Source organism: Salvelinus sp. IW2-2015, linkage group LG3 (genome assembly GCF_002910315.2).
Source record: "Salvelinus sp. IW2-2015 linkage group LG3, ASM291031v2, whole genome shotgun sequence".
Lineage (NCBI taxonomy): Eukaryota > Metazoa > Chordata > Actinopteri > Salmoniformes > Salmonidae > Salvelinus > Salvelinus sp. IW2-2015.
Genome location: NC_036840.1, coordinates 18264246 through 18291180, shown reverse-complemented (window position 1 = coordinate 18291180; position 26935 = coordinate 18264246). Strand labels below are relative to the sequence as shown.

Genomic DNA, 26935 nt, shown 5'->3' with positions numbered 1-26935 from the left:
ACATTACTTTTCTGTCCTTGCATTAATGGCAATTACTTACTATATCAAGCTTTAACCAGTTAAATTAGCCATTGAACTTGAACCATGTAAGAATCCTGGATCTAGCTGTCCTACTGTTTTTTTGTTGTTGTAGAAATCCCAGAAATGAAGTGTAACTACATATAATTTCGTGTTTCCTTATGTTATTGGGTGAAAACTGTTTTCATGGGCACACAAATCCAAAACAATGTATGCATTGCAAAAATCGAATGCTTCTAACCGAGTCACCATACCTTGATACGTAAAACCTAAATTGATACTGTCGTTAACGTGGTTCTTCAATAATTATACATACTACTTGTTGGATGCCATTTGGTGTCCAGCTGATTTAGTTACGCCATGATATTTTCACACATCATCATCTGATCCAGGAAGGAATTTTCCTAATGACAGTCAAGTGAACAACAGCTGTTGTGATAGCGCCTGCGATGCAACAACAGGCCAAGTGCTGGGGGAAAAAGGTGTTCATTATTAATGTTCAGAATATCTTGGTGTCTCATTCAGTACCCCATTGAAGACAGTTGTGCCTGGACCCATGGAGCTAATATCCCTAGCGAATTGATGTTGATCATCTGTTTGCAATAACAGTAAATAGAGTCACACACTACATAAACGCTTCCAGTAATTACATTTTGGCATCACTGTGCCTTCAAATCAAATTTCAAATATAATCAAATAGATTTATATAGCCCTTCTTACATCAGCTGATATCTCAAAGTGCTGTACAGAAACCCAGCCTAAAACCCCAAACAGCAAGCAATGCAGGTGTAGAAGCACGGTGGCTAGGAAAAACTCCCTAGAAAGGCCAAAAGAAACCTAGAGAGGAACCAGGCTATGAGMGGTGGCCAGTCCTCTTCTGGCTGTGCCGGGTGGAGATTATAACAGAACATGGCCAAGATGTTCAAATGTTCATAAATGACCAGCATGGTCAAATAATAATAACAGTAGTTGTCGAGGGTGCAACAAGTCAGCACCTCAGGAGTAAATGTCAGTTGGCTTTTCATAGCCGATCATTAAGAGTATCTCTACCGCTCCTGTTGTCTCTAGAGTTGAAAACAGCAGGTCTGGGACAGGTAGCACGTCCGGTGAACAGGTCAGGGTTCCATTGCCGCAGGCAGAACAGTTGAAACTGGAGAGCAGCAGGCCAGGTGGACTGGGGAAGGCAAGGAGTCATCAGGCCAGGTAGTCCTGGGGCATGGTCTAGGGATCAGGTCCTCCGAGAGAGAGAAAGAAAGAGGGAATTAGAGGAGCATACTAAATTCACACAGGACACCGGATAAGACGGGAGAAGTACTCCATATACAGTGGGGAGAACAAGTATTTGATACACTGCGATTTTGCAGGTTTTCCTACTTACAAAGCATGTAGAGGTCTGTAGTTTTTTTCATAGGTACACTTCATCTGTGAGAGACGGAATCTAAAACAAAAATCCAGAAAATCACATTGTATGATTTTTAAGTAATTCATTTGCATTTTATTGCATGACGTAAGTATTTGATCACCTACCAACCAGTAAGAATTCCGGCTCTCACAGACCTGTTAGTTTTTCTTTAAGAAGCCCTCCTGTTCTCCACTCATTACCTGTATTAACTGCACCTGTTTGAACTCGTTACCTGTATAAAAGACACCTGTCCACACACTCATCCAAACAGACTCCAACCTCTCCACAATGGCCAAGACCAGAGAGCTGTGTAAGGACATCAGGGATAAAATGGTAGACCTGCACAAGGCTGGGATGGGCTACAGGACAATAGGCAAGCAGCTTGGTGAGAAGGCAACAACTGTTGGCGCAATTATTAGAAAATGGAAGAAGTTCAAGATGACGGTCATCACCCTCGGTCTGGGGCTCCATGCAAGATCTCACCTCGTGGGGCATCAATGATCATGAGGAAGGTGAGGGATCAGCCCAGAACTACACGGCAGGACCTGGTCAATGACCTGAAGAGAGCTGGGACCACAGTCTCAAAAAACCATTAGTAACACACTACGCCGCCATGGATAAAATCCTGCAGCGCACGCAAGGTCCCTGCTCAAGCCAGCGCATATCCAGGCCCATGTGAAGTTTGCCAAGGACCATCTGGATGATCCAGAGGAGGAATGGGAGAAGGTCAGTTGGTCTAATGAGACAAAAATAGAGCTTTTTGGTCTAAACTCCACTCGCCATGTTTGGAGGAAGAAGAAGGATGAGTACAACCCCAAGAACACCATCCCAACCGTGAAGCATGGAGGTGGAAACATCATTCTTGGGGATGCTTTTCTGCAAAGGGGACAGGACGACTGCACCGTATTGAGGGGAGGATGGATGGGGCCATGTATCGCGAGATCTTGGCCACACCTCCTTCCCTCAGTAAGAGCATTGAAGATGGGTCGTGGCTGGGTCTTCCAGCATGACAACGCCCCGAAACACACAGCCAGGGCAACTAAGGAGTGGCTCCGTAAGAAGCATCTCAAGGTCCTGGAGTGCGCTAGCCAGTCTCCAGACCTGAACCCAATAGAAAATCTTTGGAGGGAGCTGAAAGTCCGTATTGCCTAGCGACAGCCCGAAACCTGAAGGATCTGGAGAAGGTCTGTATGGAGGATTGGGCCAAAATCCCTGCTGCAGTGTGTGCAAACCTGGTCAAAACTACAGGAAACGTATGATCTCTGTAATTGCAAACAAAGGTTTCTGTAGCAAATATTAAGTTCTGGTTTTCTGATGTATCAAATACTTATGTCATGCAATAAAATGCAAATTATTACTTAAAAATCATACAATGTGATTTTCTGGATTCCGTCTCTCACAGTTGAAGTGTACCTATGATAAAAATTACGACCTCTACATGCTTTGTAAGTAGGAAAACCTGCAAAATCGGCAGTGATTCAAATACTTGTTCTCCCCACTGTTATAACAGACTGACACTAGCCCCCGACACATAAACTACTGCAGCATAAATACTGGAGGCTGAGACAGGAGGGGTCAGGAGACACTGTGGCCCCATCCGATGATACCCCCGGACAGGCCAAACAGGCAGGATAACCCACCACTTTGCCAAAGCACAGCCCCACACCACTAGAGGGATATCTTCACCACCAACTTACCATCCTGAGATAAGGCCGAGTATAGCTACAAAGATCTCCGCCACGGCACAACCCAAGGGGGACGCCAACCAGACAGGAAGATCACGTCAGTGACTCAACCCACTCAAGTGACGCACCCCTCCTAGGGACGGCATGGAAAGAAGCACCAGTAAGCCAGTGCTCAGCCCTGTAATGGGTTAAAGGCAGAGAATCCAGTGGAGAGAGGGATACCAGCCAGGCAGAGACAGCAAGGGTGGTTTCGTTGCTCCAGAGACTTTCCTTTCAAACCTTTCACCACTCCTGGGCCGCCTAACTCAATCATATGACCTACTGAAGAGATGAGTCTTCAGAAAGACTTAAAGGTTGAGACGAGTTCTGCGTCTCTCACATCGGTAGGTAGGACCATTCCATAAAAATGGAGCTTATAGGAGAAAAGCCTTGCCTCCAGCTGTTTGCCTTAGCAATCCAGGGACAATTAGGAGGGCCTGTGTCTTGTGACCGTAGTGTACGTGTATAATGTACGGCAGGAACCAAATCGGAAGATTATGTAGGAGCAAGCCCCATGTATGCTTTGTAGGTTAGCAGTAAAACCTTGAATCAGCCCTTGCCTTAAAATGCCCAGTGTAGGGCAGGCTAGCACTGGAGTAATATGATAATTTTTTTTGTTCTTAGTCAGGGTTCTTTGCAGCCGTATTTAGCACTAACTGACGTTATTTTAGTGCTTTTTCCGGGTAGCCGGAAAGAGAGCATTGGCAGTAGTGCTAACCTAGAAAGGTAACAAAAGCATGGATTTAATTTTTTTCTGCATCATTTTTGAGAAAGTTTCTGATTTTTGCAATGTTAACGTAGATGGAAAAAAAGCTGTCCTTGAAACAGTCTTGATATGTTCGTCAAAGAGAGATCAGGGTCCAGAGTTACGCTGAGGTCCTTCACTGTTTTATTTGAGACGACTGTACAACCATCAAGATTAATTGTCAGATTCAACAGAAGATCTCTTTGTTTCTTGGGACCTAGAACAAGCATCTCTGTTTTGGTCCGAGTTTAAAAGTAGAACGTTTGCAGCCATCCACTTCCTTATGTCTGAAACACAGGCTTCTTAGCGAGGCAATTTTTGGGGCTTCACCATGTTTCATTGAAATGTACAGCTGTGTGTCATCCGCATAGCAGTGAAAGTTAACATTATGTTTTCGAATGACATCCCCAAGAGGTAAAATATATAGTGAAAACAATAGTGGTCCTAAAACGGAACCTTGAGGAACACCGAAATGTACAGTTGATTTGTCAGAGGACAAACCATTCACAGAGACAAACTGATATCTTCCCGACAGATAAGATCTAAACCAGGCCAGAACTTGTCCGTGTAGACCAATTTGGGTTTCCAATCTCTCCAYAAGAATGTGGTGATTGATGGTATCAAAAGCAGCACTAAGTTCTAGGAGCACGAGGACAGATGCAGAGCCTCGGTCTGACGGCATTAAAAGGTAATTTACCACCTTCACAAGTGCAGTCTCAGTGCTATGATGGAGTCTAAAACCAGACAAACATTTCGTATACATTGTTTGTCTTCAGGAAGGCAATGAGTTGCTGCGCAACAGCTTTTTCACATTTTTTTGAGAGGAATGGAAGATTCGATATAGGCCGATAGTTTTTTATATTATCTGGGTCAAGGTTTGGCTTTTTCAAGAGAGGCTTTATTACTGCCACTTTTAGTGAGTTCTTCATCATTGTGCCTTCTTCAACCTGAAGAAGGCACAGTGATGCCGAAATGCTCGTGGTTACCCAATAAATAACTGGGAGCTTGTATATATTGTGACTCTATTTATTTATTTTTTATAACATACAGTTTACTCGCCATTAGTCGTCACCTCTATCAACTTTTTGGGGGTGTGCGCCATCTCATGCTTTTTATTATAAGATCATCTGTTTTCTGCTTGATTTACAGCAGGGTCTCATGAGATCTAACAGAGAAAGCATCAAGGTAATGAGTTGATGTTTTAATAAGTTTTTGTGCCTCCGATTGGACACCGAGTCTGCTGTGAGCAATTAGGTGTAGGATAGACTATTGCACAACATTACAAAGCCATTCCTATTAATTATTATGGATGTAATGACAACAGCGATTTTAAACAGTACAAGGGGCTTGAAGTAGCCTGGTTGAACTTGAATTTGGAGCTCAGATAACCAAGTACTGGAATAGGCCTACCTTGAAAATCAAGTATTTATTCAATTTGGTGCTTGAAAAGTTATTGTAATTATTGTAGCCAATTTATGTTCTCCTTTATAATTATCTGGGATTTTTGTGAGAGATGTGGCCACTTTCGTTTGTTTCCTGCTGCTTCAATTGAAGTGTGTTGATGCTCTTTTTGCGGTAAAACCATGTGCGTTTAMTATGAGGACGACAACATCTAATATTGGCTTCAACTTGGCTTTTTATACAAGTACTTCCATTAAAAAACAAAGCTGTTTTTTGGTTAAAAACAGTGATGGTTAGATTAATTTTTGGGGGGAGGGGTTCTATATTAGGCGTTATATGTACTATACAATTGTATAACATTTCGGTCCTTGAAAATTACAAGTAAGTGCTTGAAAAAGTCCTTGAATTTGACTTCCCAATGTTTGTATGAACCCTGCTTAAAGGATATATAGGCCTATGTTGTTGTATAGATGGCGTGAAACTGCATGAATATATGACAGTCATAGTAAACAAGATTCTATGCCCTATTTAATGCACTACGTTTGACCAAGGCTTATAGGGCTCTGGTCAAAAGTAGTGCACTATATTGGGAAATAGAACCAGAAGATTGTCAAACTGTGAACTCTGGACAAGTTAATCCTAAACTTTAAGAGGTGAGATATTTACAGACTTTTATCATAGCATGTGTTCCAAATCGCACCCTATTCCCTTTGTAAAGCACCACTTCTGATTAAGGAACGTCTTTTAATGGATTGTGTTTATATGGAGCGGTTCATCCAGGGATTACGTGTGTGTGTGTGTGTGTGTGTGTGTGTGTGTGTGTGTGTGTGTGTGTGTGTGTGTGTGTGTGTGTGTGTGTGTGTGTGTGTGTGTGTGTGTGTGTGTGTGTGTGTGTGTGTGTGTGTGGCATCATTCATCCACAGAGCAGTACAAACTCCCCATTGTGAATGATATAAGCCTGATAATTCAAGTCTGGTTGCTGGACAGGTAAACGTGTGTGCGTGCCAATGTGATATAACAGTGAATAATGTAGAGGAAGAGTTGTCTGTTTCTTAGGCAATACCTCCAATAAATACGAACAATTTAGGGTAGGATGTGTTAAGATTATGTTTACTCCCCATGCTAGAGGGAAAATACTCTTGATAGATTTAAATCAATTTAAGCATTTATAACATTGGAGATCAGTTCAGACTTGAGAATGCTAATATTTTGAAGTTTAAATGCATTGCCTTCATATTCTACCAGTCCAGACACATTTCTATGCTCAGAGGGTTTCTAGTGAAATGAAACCAACGGATCAAGGCAACTGGTTGAACAAAAGTCTAAATTCTTAGGTGTGCATGCAGGTACTAATAAAACTTTTTTTTTGCTGGTGCTAGTGGAGGTGCTATGCCTATTCTAAAGAGGGCTTCAGCACTGTCTTGCCCCTCCCTGGCCCATGAATGCAGGTGAAGCATATTTAGGACTGGAAACTCCAGTATAGGGGTTATCATGAGATTGGATGTCTGGCATGAAATCGATGGCTGTGGTTGCTCCACAGTGCCCTACAGAGAAAAAGTCACAATAGAGGCGATACCATGTTGTGTTTGTGACTGTCTGAGATCATAGAAAAAAATTATAGAATGGATTTTAGATATTTTTGTAACGGATTTCCTCTTCGTCTGAAGAGGAGTAGCAAGGATCGGACCAATGTGCAGCGTGGTAAGTATCCATAATGAGATATTTATTAAATCAACAGAACACTTAACAAAAGTACAAACAAGCAACCGAAACAGGAATCAACCACCCACAAAACACAATAGAAAACAGGCTACCTAAATATGGCTCCCAATCAGAGACAACGACTGACACCTGCAACTCTGATTGAGAACCATACTAGTCCAAACACATAGAAATATAACAACAGAACAAAACATAGAAAAACAACATAGAATGCCCACCCCAACTCACGCCCTGACCATACTAAAATAAAGACATAAAAAAGAAACTAAGGTCAGAACGTGACAATTTTAGGCTGTGAATGATTCTGTGTTTGTGAACAAGGTGGTTGTTTTGAAAGGGTCGAACTCAATTTTTACTAACAACATGCCACTTTGAGTGAAGCCAGTGTGTCTATGTATGCAGATGACTCAACACTATACACATCAGCTACTACAGCGACGGAAATGACTGCAACACTTAACAAAGAGCTGCGGTTAGTTTCAGAATGGGTGGCAAGGAATGTTAGTCCAAAATATTTCAAAAACTAAAAGCATTGTATTTGGGACAAATCATTAACAAAACCCTAAATCTTGTAATAAATAATGTGGAAATTAAGCAAGTTGAGGTGACTAAACTGCTTGGAGTAACCCTGGATTGTAAACTTACATGGTCACAACATATTGATACAACAGTAACTAAGATGGGGAAAAGTCTGTCCATAATAAAGCTCTGCTCTACCTTCTTATCAGCACTATCAACAAGGCAGGTCCTACAGGCCCTAGTAATGGCACACCTGGACTACTGTACTGTAGCTTAACTGGCGCCTCCAGAGATGCAACCTCTCTCATCGTCACTCAATGCCTAGTTTTACCACCACTGTAATCGCACCCTCTACCATACCCTTCTCTGTTCTCTGTGCCCTGAATCTATCCTACCACGCCCAGAAATCTTCTCCTTTTATTCTCTGTTCCCAAAGCACTAGACGACCAGTTCTTATAGCCTTTAGCCGTACCCTCATCCTACTCCTCCTCTGTTCCTCTGGTGATGTAGAGGTTAACCCAGGGCGCTCTCATTTGTTGACTTCTGCAACCGTAAAAGCCTTGGGTTCATGGATGTTAACATCAGAAGCCTCCTCCCTAAGTTTGCTTTATTCACTGCTTTAGCACACTCCACCAACCCTGATGTCCTAGCCGTGTCTGAATCCTGGCTTAGGAAGGCCACCAAAAATTCGGAAATTTCCATCCTCAATTTCATTTTCCGTCAAGACAGAACTGCTAAAGGGGGCGAATTGCAATCTTCTGTAGAGAGAGCCTGCAGAGTTCTGTCATACTATCCAGGTCTATGCCCAAACAGTTCGATCTTCTACTTTTAAAGATCCATCTCTCCAGAAATAAGTCCCTCCCTGTTGCCGCTTGTTATGGACCCCCCTCAGCTCCCAGCTGTGCCCTGGACACCATATGTAAATTGATTGCCCCCCCATCTATCGTCAGAGTTCGTACTGGTAGGTGACCTAAATTGGGATGTGCTTAACACCCCGGCCATCCTACAATCTAAGCTAGATGCCCTCAATCTCACACAAATTATCAAGGAACCTACCAGGTACAACCCCAAATCCGTAAACATGGGCACCCTCATTGATATCATCCTGACCAACTTGCCCTCTAAATATACCTCTGCAGTTTTCAACCAGGATCTCAGTGATCACTGCCTCATTGCCTGCGTCCTTTATGGGTCCGCTGTCAAATGACCATCCCTCATCACTGTCAAATGCTCCCTAAAACACTTCTGCGAGCAGGTCTTTCTAATCGACCTAGCCCGGGTCTCCTGGAAGGATATTGACCTCTTGCCGTCAGTAGAGGATGCCTGGTTATTCTTTAAAAGTGCTTTCCTCACCATCAGAAATAAGCATGCCCCTTTCAAAAAAATTAGAACTAAGAACAGATATAGCACTTAGTTCACTCCAGACTTGACTGCCCTTGACCAGCACAAAAACACCACGTGGTGTACTGCACTAGCTTCGAATAGTCCCAGCGATATGCAACTTTTCAGGGAAGTTAGGAACCAATACACACAGTCAGTTAGGAAAGCAAAGGCTAGCTTTTTCAAACATTTCTCTATGGCTGGCCATGCCTGCCACCTGGCTACTCCAACCCGGCCAACAGCTCCACACGCCCTCAGCAACTGGCCCAAGCCCCCCCCCCCCCCCCCCCCCGTTTCTCCTTCACCCAAATCCAGACAGCTGATGTTCTGAAAGAGAGCAAAATCTGGATCCCTACAAATCAGCTGGGCTAGACAATCTTGGACCCCCTCTTCCTAAAATGATCAGTCGCCATTGTTGCAACCCCTATTACTAGTCTGTTCAACCTCTCTTTCGTATCATCTGAGATTCCTAAAGATTGGAAATCGCCGCGGTCATCCCCCTCTTCAAAGGAGGAGACACTCTAGACCAAAACTGTTACAGACCTATATCCTTCCTGCCCTGCTTTAAAAAGTATTCGAAAGCCAAGGGAACAAACAGATCACCGACCATTTCGAATCCCACCGTACCTTCTCTGCTATGCAATCTGGTTTCCGAGCTGGTCACGGGTGCACCTCAGGCACGCTCAAGGTCCTAAACAATATCATAACCGCCATCGATAAAAGACAGTACTGTGCAGCCGTCTTCATCGACCTGGCCAAGGCCTTTGACTCTGTCAATCACCACATTCTTATCGCAGACTCAACAGCCTTGGTTTCTCAAATGACTGCCTCACCTGGTTCACCAACTACTTCTCAGATAGAGTCCAGTGTGTCAAATCGGAGGCCTGTTGTCCCGACTTTGGCAGTCTCTATGGGGGTGCCACAGGGTTAAATTCTCGGGCTGACTCTTTTCTCTGTATATATCAATGATGTCGCTCTGGCTGCTGGAGATTCTTTGATTCACCTCTATGCAGACGACACCATTCTGTATACTTCTGCCCTTCTATGGACACAGTGTTAACAATCCTCCAGGCGAGGTTCAACGCCATACAACAGTCCTTCTGTGGCCTCAAACTGCTCCTAAATGCTAGTAAAACTAAATGCATGCTCTTCAACCAGTCGCTGCCCGCACCCGCCTGCCTGACTAGCATCACTACTCTGGATGGTTCTGACTTAGAATATGTGGACAACTATAAATACCTAGGTGTCTGGCTAGACTGTAAACTCTCCTTCCAGACTCACATTAAGCATCTCCAATCCAAAATTAAATCTAGAATCATCTTCCTATTTCGCAACAAAGCCTCCTTCACTCATGCTGCCAAACATACCCTCGTAAAACTGACTATCCTACCGATCCTTGACTTCTCGCTGCATATTCGTCGCCAAACCCACTGGCTCCAAGTCATCTATAAGTCTTTGCTAGGTAAAGCTCCGCCTTATCTCAGTTCACTGGTCACCATAGCAACACCCACCTGTAGCATGCGCTCCAGCAGGTATATTTCACTGGTCATCCCCAAAGCCAACTCCTCTTTGGCCACCTTTCCTTCCAGTTCTCTTCTGCCAATGACTGAAATGAATTGCAAAAATCACTGAAGTTGGAGGTTTTTTTTCTCCCTCACTAACTTTAAGCTTCAGCTGTCAGAGCAGCTTACCGATCGCGGCATCTGTAAATAGCCCATCTGTAAATAGCCCATCCAACTACCTACCTCATCCCCATATTTGTTTATGTTTTTCTGCTCATTTGCACACCAGTATTTCTACGTGCAGATCATCTGCACATATATCACTCCAGTGTATATTGCTAAATTGTAATTACTTTGCCACTTTTGGCCTATTTATTGTCTTACCTCCTTACATAATTTGCATACACTGTATAAAGATTTTTCTATAGTGTTATTGACTGTACGTTTGTTTATCCCATGTGTAAGTCTGTGTTTGATTTTGTCTCACTGCTTTGCTTTATCTTGGCCAGGTTGCAGTTGTAAATGAGAACTTGTTCTCAATTGGCCTACCTGGTTAAATAAAGGTGAAATAAAAAAATAATTAAAGGTGCCACAAGGAGGGACTTTAGAAAATTACAATTGGCTCAGATGGCCCTTGGATGTACACAGAGAGCAAACATTAATAATATGCACGTCAATCTCTCCTGGCTCAAAGTGGAGTAGAGATTGACTTCATCACTACTTGTATTTGTGAGAGGTATTGACTTGTTGAAAGCAACGAGCTGTCATTTTAAACGACTGGCACACAGCTCAGACACCCATGCATACCCCACAAGACATGCCACCAGAGGTCTCTTCACAGTCCAGAACAAACTATGGGAGGAGCACAGTATTCCATATAGCCATGACTACATGGACCTCTTTTCCACATCAAGTAACTGATGCAAGCAGTAGAATCAGATTTTTTTTTAAACAGATAAAAATACACCTTATTGAACAGCGGGGACTGTGAAGCAACACAAACACAGACACATGCATACACACACATGATAACAGACACACTATACACAAGTACACATGGATTTTGTGTTGTAGATATGTGATAGTGGAGTAGGGGCCTGAGGGAACACACTTAGTGTGTTGTGAAATCTGTTCTGAATGTATTGTAATGATTTTTAAATTGTATAACTGCCTTAATTTTGCCGGACCCAAGTAAGAGTAGCTGGGAATCCATAATAAATACAAATTCAATCTACTATATTTCTATTCTATACCTATAGGAGGGTATAAATTGCTTACTACATCATTGGCCCTGCTGAAATACAGAAACGGTAACTTCTTAGAGTATATTAGTACTAGATAAGATTCGCCCAATGTAAGACCACTAGCTCAGATCTATATATCACTCAGACTGTGACCATTCTACTGTATTTCTAGAACTGTCTCTTAAAGGAGGTATAAGTTACTTATTAATGTTAACTCCTGCTGAAAGAACGGGAAAACAGTAACTTCTTAGATTCGATCAGACCTAGATAAGGTTCCCTGTCCGTTCCATAGATCCAGATCTGTATATCACATTTCTATATCTGTCTCTTAAATGAGATATAAGTTACATATTAATCATCAGCCCTGCTGAAGGAACTGAGAGACGGTAACTTTTTTTGAGTAGATTATGGCAAGATAAGTTTCCCTTTCTGTGCCACAGAGCTATGGAGAGCTTAGACTGGCCCAGACCTGCACCACACACACACATATTAAGGGATTGGGTTTCCATCTTCTGCTAAGCTCCCAGAGTAGTCCAAATACTTGTTCATGTGCATACTTGTCTTTCCCTCTCCCCTTGTTTTCCCTCTTMACTTCTTCCCTTTTGACTAGCCTTTCCAGTGAATAACGAGGGCATGGATTCAGTAAAACATTCTAGAGAAAAAAATCCAAGAAGCTTCATAACAAAAAAAACGCAAATAAGCTCTTAAGGAAGTTATGAGGTACATGCAAATCTGCAAAATCGTAAGAACTTTCTCAAATTCCTCCTTAAGAATGTTTAGTGAATCAAGACCCTGTTTATCAGCTCTTTCTGATATCAGTGGCCATATTCACAATGCATGACGGTGTAGTTCTGCTGATCTAGGATCAGTTTGGCCTTCATAGATCGTAATTAATAAGATTGCATGGAGAGGGAGGGGATTGATCCTAGATCAGCACTCCTAGTTTGAGTCGCTTTGATTACTAGCCCCAATAAGGCTCTGTGCAGAATCATCTTAAGAACTTTTTCAAATTSATTCTTAAGAACTTTAAAGGGATAGGTCAAGATTTTGGCAATGAAGCCCTCAATCTACTTCCCTAGTCAGATGAACTCGTGGATACCATTTTTAGGTCTCTGCATCCAGAGATTTCCAGTCATTGCGCTAACGCTAGTTAGCATTGGCTCGCGAAACTACGTTTAACTTCCTTTATGCTGGACGCAGAGATATAAAAATGGTATCCGAGTTCATCTGAAATCTTTCTCTACGGGGTCTGTACTGTACTAGGGCCTCTGTAAAAAGGGTGAAAGGTTGAAGACTTAGTTTGTTTGTTGTTATTGCAGCTGGTGGTTTTACTGTTATGGTTGGAGTCGGGACTCAAACTTTAACCCTGGTCACATTTAGAACACAGCTCTTCGTGCTATAAACCAAAACTCCAGTGTGAAAGCAATTGTCTTGTGCATGTGTGTTTTATGTATGTATGCGTGCGTGCACTGTAAAATAAAATGTTATCAATGTACAATTGTAAGGTAACCAGTTGCAATAGGATTGTGAGTTTGCTCAACATTTGGGCATATAGCTGAACCAACATACACTGAACAAAAATATAAACGCAACATGTAAAGTGTTGGTCCCATGTTTCATGGAACTATCCCATTCTTCTGAAGCCATTCCAACATTGCTTTGGTTATATGCTTGGGGTCATTGTCCTGTTTTGTTCTACCCGCAAAACACCAGTCTCAACGTCGACAGTGAAGAGGCGACTCTTGGATACTGGCCTTCTAGGCAGAGTTGCAAAGAAAAAGTCATATCTCAGACTGGCCAATAAAGAGAAAATAATAAGATGGGCAAAAGAACAGACACTGGATAGAGGAACTCTGCCTAGAAGGCCAGCATCCCGGAGTCACCTCTTCACTGTTGACGTTGAGACTGGTGTTTTGCGGGTACTATTTAATGAAGCTGCCAGTTGAGGACTTGCGAGGCGTCTGTTTCTCAAACTAGACACTCTAATGTACTTGTCCTCTTGCTCAGTTGTGCACCGGGGCCTCCCACTCCTCTTTGTATTCTGGTTAGGGCCAGTTTGCGCAGTTCTGTGAAGGGAGTAGTGCACAGCATTGTATGAGATCTTCAGTTTCTAGGCAATTTCTCGCAAGGAATAGCCTTCATTTCTCAGAACAAGAAAAGACTGATGAGTTTCAGAATGTTTTTTGTTTCTGGACATTTTAAGCCCGTAATCGAACCCACAAATGCTGATGCTCCAGATACTCAACCAGTCTAAAGAATGCCAGTTTTTTATTGCTTCTTGAATCAGAACAACAGTTTTCAGCTGTGCTAACATAATTGCAAAAGGGTTTTCTAATGATCTATTAGCCTTTTAAAATTATACACTTGGATTAGCTAACACAACGTGCCATTGGAACACAGGGGTGGTGGTTTCTGATAATGGGCTTCTATGCGTAGATTTTCCATTTAAAAAATCCATCGTTTCCAGCTACAAAAGTCATTTACAACATTAAAAATGTCTACACTGTATTTCTGATCAATTTGCTGTTATTTAAATGGACAAAAAAAACATGTCTTTCAAAAACAAAGACATTTCTAAGTGACCCCAAACTTTTGAATGGTAGTGTACATAGACAGACAGACAGAGAACAGGGTCTTTCTAACAACAACAAATCAAACTTTATTTGTCAACTTACCTTGAAATGCTTACTTACAAGCCCTTAACCAACAGTGCAGTTCAAGAGGAGTTAAGAAAATATTTACCAAATAAACTAAAGTAAAACATTTTTTTTAATGTAACACAATAAAATAACAATAACAAGGCTATATACACATACCGTACACATAAAGTACAGAGTACAGTTTGAAATATCACTGGTTGTTGCTGCCAATTGTCAGCATGTATTGTGTAAATACCATCACTCTGGCTTTCCTGCTACAATGTCTATATCCGTCTTTCCACTGCCTACATGTATTGTGTAAATACCATCACACTGGCTTTCCTGATACGTTTTCCTACAATGTCTATATGCCAGTAGCAGAACTTCAGCAATGCATCTTGAATCTAACCCACAAACTGCCCAACAAATAAGTGATATCTCTTGTTGGATCTTTTTATTTTGTTTATTTACATTTACATTTAAGTCATTTAGCAGACGCTCTTATCCAGAGCGACTTACAAATTGGAAAGTTCATACATATTCATCCTGGTCCCCCCCGTGGGGAATGAACCCACAACCCTGGCGTTGCAAGTGCCATGCTCTACCAACTGAGCCACAACTGAGCCACACGGATTATCTTTCGCACGTACCCACCAAACCTCCGTAAAAGGAGTAGTGTCTTAAGTTTGAATAAGTCAAGACTACATAGTACATGCCAGAGAAATGGCATAAGGGAGAAACTAAACCACAGCACGTGACTGATAGTGATGAAGATGAGGATAATGATGATGCTGGTTGTGTTTTTTTTTACTTTCGATGTCTATACCTGTTGTATTGGAAGTTTATATCATAAAGATAATGATGCTGATCAAGTCTCTGCCAGCACCAATGCCACCTGTTCTCATACGACATCTTTATCTTAATTTTATAGGTGACAGAGAACATAATCTCAAAGCAGACGTTTGAAGGTGAGTCAATCTCTCAAATACTGTACCTGTCTGTATGACCGTTGTGTGACACTCAGTAACAATGACAACAATTTAAAACTCCATCAACCGAATACCTATCCCCTATCATACTCTACCTGCATGAACTATTGTGTGACTAAAAAACTATGACAAACCTATCTATACATACAGTACATGTATACCCCCTATCGTGGTGTTGAATCTGGAACATTTTGTTTTTACATTTTGTTTTTATCGGTCATGACCTCGATAGTGGTGGTGATGATGGTAATGATGATGATGTCATGTTTATGCGTCTCTCTGTCAGAAGCGAGAACGTTACCTCACACCTTCAACACTWCGGGGTCAAAGTTCGCTACCTCTGTGCCCCAGCGGCCATCAGCCCACCTGACCCTCAGAGACAGCAGCACTCAAGGTGAGTGTGTGTATGTCTCTCTGTCTGTGCTAGTGTGTGTACCAGACCTGGGTTCAAATACTATTTAAGGTATTTCAATTACTTTTCTATTTACTTTTCAGTTACTTTTACATTTGTAATTTAGATATTTGTTGTTTGAAAAGACAGCTAGTTTAATATTTGAATGTATTTGGAAATACAATTGGAAAGTATTTGAAAATACTCAAATACACTCTGAAGTGTTTACCCAGGCATTTGAAAATACTTTCAAATAGTCGGCTATTTATGGGAAATTATTTGAAATGCTACAGCAGGTTGTAGTCAGGTTTGGCCTGCGTTTCTGGTGTAAATACCATCAGCTGTAAAGCAGTAGAGGCTGCTAAGGGGAGGACAGCTCATAATAATGTCTGGAATGGAGTAAATGGAATGGTATCGAACACATGGTTTTCATCTGGTTGATACAGTACCATTCCATTTACTCCATTCCAGCCATTATTATGAGCCGTCCTCCCCTTAGCAGCATCCACTGCTCAGAAGGGCACTAAGGCCATGGTTCCCCTTTTTCTCTCGCTCCTGCTCTCTCGCTCTCTCTCTCTTTGCTAGCCATCCAGGCCAAGGCCTGTCTCTTTGTTAGTCAACAGGGGCGGCAGGTAGCCTAGTGGTTAGAGCATTGGGCCAGTAACCGAAAGTATTCTAGATCGAATCCCTGAGCTGACAAGGTAAAAATCTGTCGTTCTGCCCCTGAACAAGGCAGTTAACCCACTGTTCCTAGGCCATCATTGTAAATAAGAATTTGTTCTTAACTGACTTGCCTACTTAAATAAAGGTTAAATAAAATAAATAAAAAACAGTCAGTAGGGAGGAGGAAGAGGGAATCAACAGAAGTTTATCCTGATCTGGAAGGTCTCCTGTCTTGGCAAAACTCCTGGCTCTTCTTGTAAGGCAATAAGGAAGTACATTCCAAACCAGCCAAAAAGCCCTGGGTGACATTACAGGAATGTACACATGCATGCACGCACACACGCAGGCGTGCATGCACACTTACACACACTTCAAAGGGCTATGTGTTTTACCTCATCGCCTAGCGCTATGAGTGTGTGTGTTTGTGTGTGCATCCATGCAAGCGCGTTTGTGTTTTTTAACTAATAGGAACATTAGGAATCAGTTTGTTCAAATTAAAGACAGCACCCTATTCAGTGCAATCGGAAAGTATTCAGAGCCCTTGACTTTTTCCACATTTTGTTACGTTACAGGCTTATTCTAAAATGTATTCAATCTTTTTTTTCTCTCATCAATCTACAAACAATACCACATAATGGCAAATCAAAAACACAATCCTGTCTTGAAGCTCTTCGGACAATTCCTTCGAACTCATGGCTTGGTTTTCGCTCAACTGTGGGACCTTATATAGACAGGTGTGTGCCTTTCCAAATCATGTCCAATCAATTCAATTACCACAGGTGGGCTCCAATCAAGTTGTAGAAACATCTCAAGGATGATCAATGGAAACAGGATGCACCTGAGCTCCATTTCGAGTCTCATAGCAAAGGTTCTGAATACTTGTGTTAATAAGGCACTTCTGTTTTAAATTTGTCAAAAAAACTGTTTTCCCTATTTCATTATTGGCTATTGTGTGCAGATTGATAGGGGGGGGGGGACAATTGAATCCATTTTAGAATAAGGCTGTACCATAACAACATTTGGAAAAAGTCAAGGGGTCTGGAAAAAGAAAAAAAAATCCAGTCAGTGGCAGTCGTGTTGGTGAAAACAGCTCATTGATGAGAGAGCTCGAAGGAGAATGMCATGAATCATGCAAGCTAACAGGCGGGCCACAAACAGGCAAGTAACGGTGCAGTACAACAGTGGTGTGCAGAACGGCATCTCGGAACGCACAACTCCGTCGGTCCTTGTCACGGATGGACTATTGCAGCAGACGACCACACCGGGTTCCACTTTTATCAGCTAAAAACAAGAAGAAGCTGTTTCAGTGGGTACGCGATCACCAACGCTGGACAATTTAGGAGGCGATGAATCCCGGTTCCTGTTGTGTCATGCTGATGGCTGAGTCAGGATTTGGCGTAAGCAGCATGAGTTCATGGTCCCATCCTGCCTGGTGTTAATGGTATAGGCTGGTGGCGGTGGTGTAGGTCCCTTGACACCAATTGAGTAACGTTTGAACTACACCTTGTAGAATCCATGCCATGAAGAATTCAGGCTGTTCTGGAGGCAAATTAATAAATAGGTGTACCTTTATAAAGGTCCAATAGGACTTAATAGGGAATAGTGTGCCATTTGGGACACATGCACACGTATCTGATATATATTTTCCTGAAGGAATATTACTTGTCTGTTTGGTTACTCCTCCTATACTCACTTKTTTTCTGCCTCTCCCTCCCTTTCACCCTCGCTTCGTTTTTTTCTCTGCCTGCTGCTGCCCATTTTTCTCCTTTCCTCGCTCTCTCTCTCTCGCGCACTCTCTCTCCAACAGGGTCTCCCGTGTATCCCACCCCCCAGCCCGACCTCCACCAATCATGTCGCCACCCAGTCCGCTCGTGGACCAATCAGAGCTTCGGAGCCCACCTTCACAACATGACCTTAGCCGATGGGAGGCTGCGTGTGCCCCAGGATGGGCGTTACTACATGTACTCTCAGGTAAACACATTTGACATTGAAGTATACTGTATAAGGGCGGCAGGTAGCCTAGCGTTTAGAGCATTGGGCTGGTTAAGGTAGCTAGTTTGAATCCCCAAACCGACAAGGTGACAAATCTGCCGACGTATCCTTGAGCAAGGCACTTAACTCTAATTGCTCCAAGGTTGCCATTGATAATGGCTGACACTTGCGTTGACCCCACTCTCCAAGGTTGTCCGAAGGAGAGTTGGGATATGCAAAAAACACATTTCCAATTCACACGTGTATTAATACACACAGTGCATGTACAGTGGCTTGCGAAAATATTCACTCCCCTTGGTATTTTTCCTATTTTGTTGCCTTTACAACCTGGAATTAAAATAGATTTTGTGGGGGGTTTGTATCGTTTGATTTACACAACATGCCTACCACTTTGAAGATGCAACATATTTTTTTMGTGTGAAACAAACAAGTAATAAGACAAAAAAAAATAACTTGAGAGTGCATAACTATTTGTAGAGCCTAATTTTGCTGTAAGTCTCTATAAGCTTGGCAAATCTAGCCACTGTGATTTTTGCCCATTCTTCAAGGCAAAACTGTTCCAGCTCGTTCAAGTTGGATGGGTTCCGCTGGTGTACAGCAATCTTTAAGTCATACCACAGATTCTCAATTGGATTGAGGTCTGGGCTTTAACTAGGCCATTCCAAGACATTTAAATGTTTCCCCTAAAACCACTCAAGTGTTGCTTTAGCAGTATGCTTAGGGTCAATGTCCTGCTGGAAGGTGAACCTCCATCCCAGTCTCAAATCTCTGGAAGACCGAAACAGGTTTCCCTCAAGAATTGCCCTGTATTTAGCACCATTCATCATTCCTTCAATTCTGACCAGTTTCCCAGTCCCTGCCGATGGAAAAACATCCCCCCCCCGGCATGATGCTGCCACCACCATGCTTCACTGTGGGGATGGGTTTCTCTGGGTGATGAGAGGTGTTGGGTTTGCGCCAGACATAGCGTTTTCCTTGATGGTCAAATAGCTCAATTTTAGTCTCATCTGACCAGAGTACCTTCTTCCATATGCCTTTAGGCAAACACCAAATGTGTTTGCTTATTTTTTTCTTTAAACAATGCCTTTTTTTCTGGCCACTCTTCTGTATAAGCCCAGCTCTGTGGAGTGTTTGGCTTAAAGTGGTCTTATGGACAGATTCTCAAATCTCCGCTGTGGAGCTTTGCAGCTCCTTCAGGGTTATCTTTGGTCTCTTTGTTGCCTCTCTGATTAATGCCCTCCTTGCATGGTCCATGAGTTTTGGTGAGCAGCCCTCTCTTGACAGGTTTGTTATGGTGCCATATTCTTTCCATTTTTTAATAATGGATTTAATGGTGCCCCATGGGATGTTCAAAGTTTCAGATATTTTTTTATAACACAATCCTGATCTGTACTTCTCCACAACTTTGTCACTGACCTGTTTGGAGAGCTCCTAGGTCTTCATGGTGCCGCTTGCTTCGTGGTGCCCTTTGCTTAGTAGTGTTGCAGACTCTGGGGCCTTTCAGAACAAGCGTATACATACTGAGATCATGTGACACTTAAATAAAGTCCACTTGTGTGCAATCTAACTAATTATGTGACTTTTGAAGGTAATTGGTTGCACCAGATCATACTTATGGGTTTGATAGCAAAGGGGGTGATTTCACTTTCATTTCACCAATTTTGAGTATTTTGTGTATGTCCATTACATGAAATCCAAATAAAAATCTATTTAAATTACAGGTTGTATTGCAACAAAGTAGGAAAAACACCAAGGGGGATGAATACTTTTGCAAGGCACTGTATAATTGTGGGACCAAGTATGAGACTCAAAGTTTTTTTTAAATATAGTGAGCATCATATGCGATGATAATAAGACATTATTAAATGGTGATACATGCTTAAGACAAGTCTTCTACTGCATTATAATCACATCATAATGCATTTTATCACATTGAGTCATATGTATATCTCTCTCCCTCCATCCCGCCCTCATCCCTAGGTCTACTTCCGCTACCCATCGCCCAGTGAAGGGGATCAGCCAACAGCCAGTCACCAGCTGGTCCAGTGTGTCTACAAGAAGACGTCCTACCTGCGGCCCATCCAGCTGTTGAAGGGCGTAGGCACTAAGTGTTGGGCCCCAGAGGCAGAGTACGCCCTCCACTCTGTCTACCAGGGAGGGCTGTTTGAGCTGAGGGCCGGGGATGAGCTCTTTGTCTCTGTCTCTTCCCCCACCATGGTTCATGCAGAGGAGTCATCAAGTTATTTTGGGGCGTTCCGTTTGGATCTGTAAAGATGGATGGAGGGGGAGATGGAGGAGAGAGAGAGGGGAGACCACTGCCAGAAGAGGGTATGGGGTGGGATGAAAAGGAGAGGGTGAGGAACGGAGGCAGGGTGAGGACACTGCCAGAGTGAGGAATTAGGGGGTGAAAGGAGGGATTAGAGGAGGGAAGGGTGAGACCCCAAGGACTAACTCCCCCATTCTTTCCAAAGTGAATTGTAAATATATCTGTAGATTCTACATGTGAAGGAGGGAGTTATGAACCTGAAAACATTGGATGGACACAGAGGATCAAAAGGACAGAAGAATGTATTCATTTATAATTCACATCATATAATGTGCAACTGTGGAACTATGGAGCAGAAAAAAAGGACAAAGACATGTATGTGATGATGTGATAGCCAAGACTGGTGCAGTATGCTGGCTTTATCTGTGTCATTTATACATACATTACATACTGACTGTATAGAAAGGAGTTGAGCACAGAACTAGAATGAGTTATATTCTAATCATTCTATTTCTGTGAAGTTGACTGTCTGTTCCAAGGGTTCTAACTGGACATTCGGCAGTTTGGGAAATTAGAAAAAAATACTAATATGTTGTATACAAGACCATTTAGAGAAAGAAGAAGAGTGGATGACTTTTCCTCGTACATCGTTGAGGACTTTTAAACTTTGGAAGAGGACTCTGTTTCGTTGTTGTTTAAACGACATTGGACACTGTTGAACACAGTTATGGATTGAATAAAGGAGAAGAAGAGGAGGATAAGGAAAGGGCAGAGGAATTGAACAGACAGTACGAAGAAAGGACATATAGAGAGAGGGCGAAAGAGGGGTATGCGGCCCTACCAGTGTCTTAAGTAAAGTGTGTCTCTCTTGCTCTTGTGCTCTTTCTTTCTCTCTTGCTCTCTCTCTCTCTCTGAAATCTCTCTCTCTCTCTCTCTCTCTGGAATCTCGCTGGTCTCCACCTGTCTGTCCAGTGTAACCTGTGGAACAGCATACTGATGCCGGGAAACACATACACACAACACACACACACACACACACACACACACACCACTCGTACCTACTCTAAAGCCCATGCCAGTCAGCACAATCCGGGCAGAAAGTTCAAAACGCACTAACTAAATTAAACACAAAACATACACAAGCACGCACTGCTCCCACTGCCCTTACAGACACACTTCACACTCTCTCTCCTCTGAGCACACCCACCACACCTACAACGCCTCCTTTCGTCTGGTAATTGTCAGTCAGCAAGCGGAGGCTGTGTGTGTGTGTCTTCAGTGTTCATTGGCCTTCCGTGGTTGTCTCTGGAGCGGAAAAGTTTAAACAAACATACACAGGTTGTTTGGGGGCGCGCCTGCTCAGCTTTGTGATGTCTTTTGTTCTACAGAGAAACACTGCAACACACACAACACGTGTGCCTCTCAAAGAGGCACACGCAATACAGACACAGAATACTTTCTCTCTCTCAAAGAGGAACACGGAAATACACCCACACACACAGTCACCCACACGAGAGGGTCATCCGCAGAACACGAGACACATGCAGAAAAACACCACAACACACAAGTACGCACAAGAGGGACTCCGCAGAACACGCAAAACAATTTAAATGCATAGACATACACATCGATACGGATCCGCAGAACATGCAGCCCACACGCTCTCTCTCTTACACTACACTACAGGACACACATAAGAACACACACAAACTGGGTGACATACAATTTAACTCTGCTTCCAAGAATCTGTGGTGGGTTGTATTTCGTTTATAGTGTATGTACAGATGTAGGATCTTAATTTGATCCAGTTGTTACAGCTCAGCGGGAACATATTCCTTGCAGCAACAGTAAATGTGAATTAATTATAATTTATATTATTCGTGAACAGTTTATGTGGCGGGCTTGTATACATTTTCGTCTCATACGGGAACAATCAAGTCTTACAATCTCAAAGTCTGGAAATCGTACCAAACTTCAGAAGACTTTTAAACCTCAAATACACAACAATTTAGAAATTTCCTGCACTGCAAATTAGGAGCCTCAATCTGTATATTTCTTATACTATGTAAAGTTGAGGGAGAGGGTGGAGACACCAAGTGAACCATCAATTGGTTGTTTTTTCTCATAAGTGTGACAGCCATCTTTATTTGTTTGGTTGCTGTTTTAATCCTGTCACTTCCAACATTTTTTTTACCTTGATCAAGTTCTCTCACTGGACCCTCGCTCACACATAGACACTCCTACTATTTGCAAAAATATCGCAAGGAGCCCCAAAAAAACACTACACCCCACTAATGGTACCAAGCCACCTGCCAGTTAAGTTAATTCCGATAACTTTCCCAAAATGTTGGAAGATTGCTACAATTAGAAGGGAGGAATAAGCAGGAAACCTGGGAATCCTAACACACTATGCCATTTAGCAGACGCTAGCTGGCACAGCCACAAAGTCATACAACCTTAAATTAAGACAACTAAAATTTGCTTTTGTTTCATGCATTTTTACAATCTAGCCAATTTTGACTTTGCAGCTGATCTAAGGGGAAATCACTCAGTTCTGCCTCCAGGATAAGACTCATGTCAACCTGGTACATTTTCCTATTAGTGGCTCCAACGGGAATAAAACCCATGAGCCTGGTATTGCTAGTGTCAATGTTTTACCAACTGTGCCACACAGGACCCCAACACGTATTTTTWGAAAACCTGAGAATTTGGGAAAATAACTAATTTTGCAACCGTAAACAAGACAGAGTATGTTATAGATACATTGTTCCCCAGCATGTTCTGTTCCTCTTTGAGTTGATATATCATTGTTGTTCTGTTTCATACAGTGTAGTACAACACACACACACAAGGTTTCCCAACACACAATCTGCCAACAGTTATGAACATGGGACCTATAGGCTTAGATACAACACACACACATTGGAGCTGTATGTTTATTACATACATATTCAGCTAATTAAATTTCTCTACTTTGTAGCATGTTGGTTATGTGAATATGCTATTTTTTGTGTTACAGAACAGTTGTTCCCAAACTTTTTATAGTCCCGTACCCCTTCAAACATTCAACCTCCAGCTGCATACATTTTTCGTAAGGGAAAATCAAGTCTGAAATTTCAAAGTGGAAATTACAAACTTCAGAAGACTTTTAAACCTCAAATACACAACAATTTAGAAATTTCCTGCACTGCAAATTAGGAGCCTCAATCTGTATATTTCTTATTAGCACCAGGTCAGCGCACTCTTCAAATGTTGTTTTTTTGCCAATCATTGTAACAGCCTGCCCCACAACACTATGTGATACATTTATATAACAAAGAATGAGTGTGAGTTGTCGTCACACCGCTTGTGGGATGTGACAAAGAGAGCTCTTTTTAAGAACAGGGCCACAAATAATAATATAATAATAATCAATAATTTTGCTCTTTCATATACCTTATTTGTTCATTGAAAATTGTGAATAACTCACACAGATTAATGAGAACTCTGCTAATGTTGGGTGTATTGGAGAGAGTCTGTCTTAAATAATTTTTTCACACAGTCTGTGCCTGTATTTAGTTTTCATGCCAGAGTGAGGGAATCCACTCTCCACATAGGTACGCTGGTTACAAAGGCATCAGTGTCTTACAGCGCGATTTCAAAAGGCGGGGCTCTGAGTGCAGCCCAATCCAGAAAAATAGGTTCATTGGCTTCTGATTAAATTCAATTTTCACAGAACCGATTGTTGCAGATTTGCATGAGGCTCTTTTGTTCAGATATCGGTAAGTGGACTGGAGGCAGGGCATGAAAGTTGCTTAATGAATCCAGTTTGTTCTGTCATCCGTTTTGGGAAAAGTACCTGGCATAATTGCACACCGAATTCACTCAGGTGCTTCGCTGTACACATTTGACATTGTCCGTAAGCTTGTGTTCACACAAAAAATCATACAATGATGGAAAGTCCTGTGTGTTGTCCTTCTTAATGCAGACAGAGAAGAGCTCCAACTTCTTAATCATAGCCGTCAATTTTGTCCGCACATTGAATATAGTTGGGCGGAGAGTCCTGTAATCCTAGATTCAGATCATTCAGGCGAGAAAAAACATCACCAGATAGGCCCAGGTCGTGTGAGAAACTCATCATCATGAAGCGGTCGCAGACAAGTGAAAAGTATGGTCAGTTAGGAAAACTTTAAGCTCATCTCACAATTTAAAAAAACATGTCAATACTTTGCCCGTTGATAACCAGCCGCACTTCTGTATGTTGTAAAAGTGTTACATGGTCGCTGCCCATATCGTTGCATAGTGCAGAAAATACACGAGAGTTCAGGGCCTTGCTTTAAACAAAGTTAACCATTTTCACTGTATGGTGCCAAGAAGTTTTTTAAGCTGTCATGCATTCCCTTGGCAACAAGAGCCTCGCGGTGGATGCTGCAGTGTACCCAAGTGGTGTCGGGAGCAACTGCTTGCACGCGCGTGTACTACTCCACTATTTCTCCCTGTCATGGCTTTTGCACCATCAGTACAGATGCCAACATGAGCAGCAGCTACATTTGGCTACATACAGACCGTTTATTGAATTCCCGCGAGAGAGTTAATGTAATTGGATGTTAATTATTTGACAAAGCTACCTGTATTTGACATGTGTGTTGTTTTCCTGGCAACATACTAGGGTGGGTGTAATTTTATTGTTTGGCAGTTGAAACAGGCTATTCATTGCGAGGGGAAAAAAACTCACCAAAATGTATAGCCCCCGTTGGAAAATCTAAATGGACTGTTAGAAAATGTGATGAAGAAATAAATGGGGTCGGGGGGTAAGCGTTCCCAGTTAGGGAATACCCGTTATAGAAGATTTGCACCTTGGGTCCTGTGTGTGTTTTTATATGTAAATATGCCTTTGAAAGCCGGAATTGATACACTATAATCACAAATGTAGTCACTGCCAGATACTATGTTGGTTACTTTCAAAGTCTCTCCCTGTCCTTGAAAAAGATACTGCGTACATTGTAACAGTTCAGTTGTAAAATTACAGTTGTTTTTTTTGTTCATGGGAATATGGTTCAGTGAACTCTAGGTGTGCGTGCGTGTACGCATGGGTGTTGAGAGAGGTGTAGCAGCTGCATGTGTAAGGGATGGGTGTGAAATATGACAAAGACAGATCTTATTCTACATAGCTGTACTACACTCTCTGTGTCAATCTCTCTCTCTCTGTCTGTGGTGTGTATACGAGAAACCGAGAGAGGAGAAAACTTATAAAACCAAAGGGCACATTCTCAGAACAAAAAGGTGTATTTTTATTTTTTATTTTTACATGCTTTAACCACACGTTCTCTCCTAGACTGTGTCCTGAATCGCACTCTATTCCCCACGTGTGCAACTTCTGACCAGGCCACTATTGGCCCTGATCAAAAGAAGTGCACTAAATAGAAAATTGTGTGCCATTTGGGAAACAATCCTATCCTTTCCTACACTCCTTTTTACAAATGTTTTTCTGTTTTAACTCGTTTGATAATGATAGGCCACTTATGGAACGTATGTACATGTATACATTGTATTCTGATGTTCCTTTGACTATGATGTGAAATGTGTGTTAAATAAAGTGCTGAATAATGGTAGTACTGTAATGGATTGCATTACTTATTACCAGAGTGGTATACTACAAAACCGGATCAATTAGTTAAGACTAGATTCTATCAGGTCCACGCTTGCTCACAGCCGCATAGTGGTTGTTTTGGTGGTGTCGGAGGTGGAACTCTGTTAGAGCTGTCAAATCCACAAGCAGCCCCTGTTACCTTATCGGTAGCCATTGGATGCAATGAAACACTTTCGATCGCCGTTTTTGAACTTCTAACGCAGCAGCAGTCATATGGAAGGGAGTGCTTTGTGACACACAGGAGCAGCCGCTCAACTATTTGTCAGCTCATACCGCAGTTACACCTCCAAACATGGGTTAACGATCTCTGCACCAAGTCATGAACCAACAGGACCCTGAACAGCTTCTACCCCCAAGCCATAAGACTACTAAATACACTGAACAAAAATCTAAACTGAACATGCAACAATTACAAAGATTTTACTGAGTTACAGTTCATATAAGGAGAAGTCAAGTACATGATCTTAGGCGTCTTGGGCGCATTGGCAAACACAATGGAAGTAATTCAATGTATGTACCCCTAATTGCACCCCTAATACATCTGTTTATCCTACAGCTATTTTAAGCAGTAATCATGAGCCTATAAACCAGTTACACTGTTAGCGGTGTGCACAAGTAGGAAGACCACTTTATGCAGCTCACCATGCACTATCAGCTCCAATGATGTAAATAACATGAGTAGGTCTACCTCTGATAAGCTTCCCAGTAA

General features: G+C 42.2%; 1 protein-coding gene across 1 annotated transcript in view; it reads left to right on the top strand.

Annotated features, from left to right (window-relative positions):
- tnfsf10l (TNF superfamily member 10, like) overlaps window positions 1-21610 on the top strand; it is a 71283-nt gene extending 49673 nt beyond the window's left edge. Inside the window, exons 3-6 of the mRNA XM_070434968.1 lie at window positions 15228-15264; window positions 15572-15679; window positions 18147-18310; window positions 20312-21610. Of these exons, the coding sequence (XP_070291069.1) occupies window positions 15228-15264; window positions 15572-15679; window positions 18147-18310; window positions 20312-20602 (600 nt within the window). The 3' untranslated portion in view covers window positions 20603-21610. The remainder of the gene's footprint in view (window positions 1-15227; window positions 15265-15571; window positions 15680-18146; window positions 18311-20311) is intronic.
- Window positions 21611-26935: the final 5325 nt, after the last annotated feature.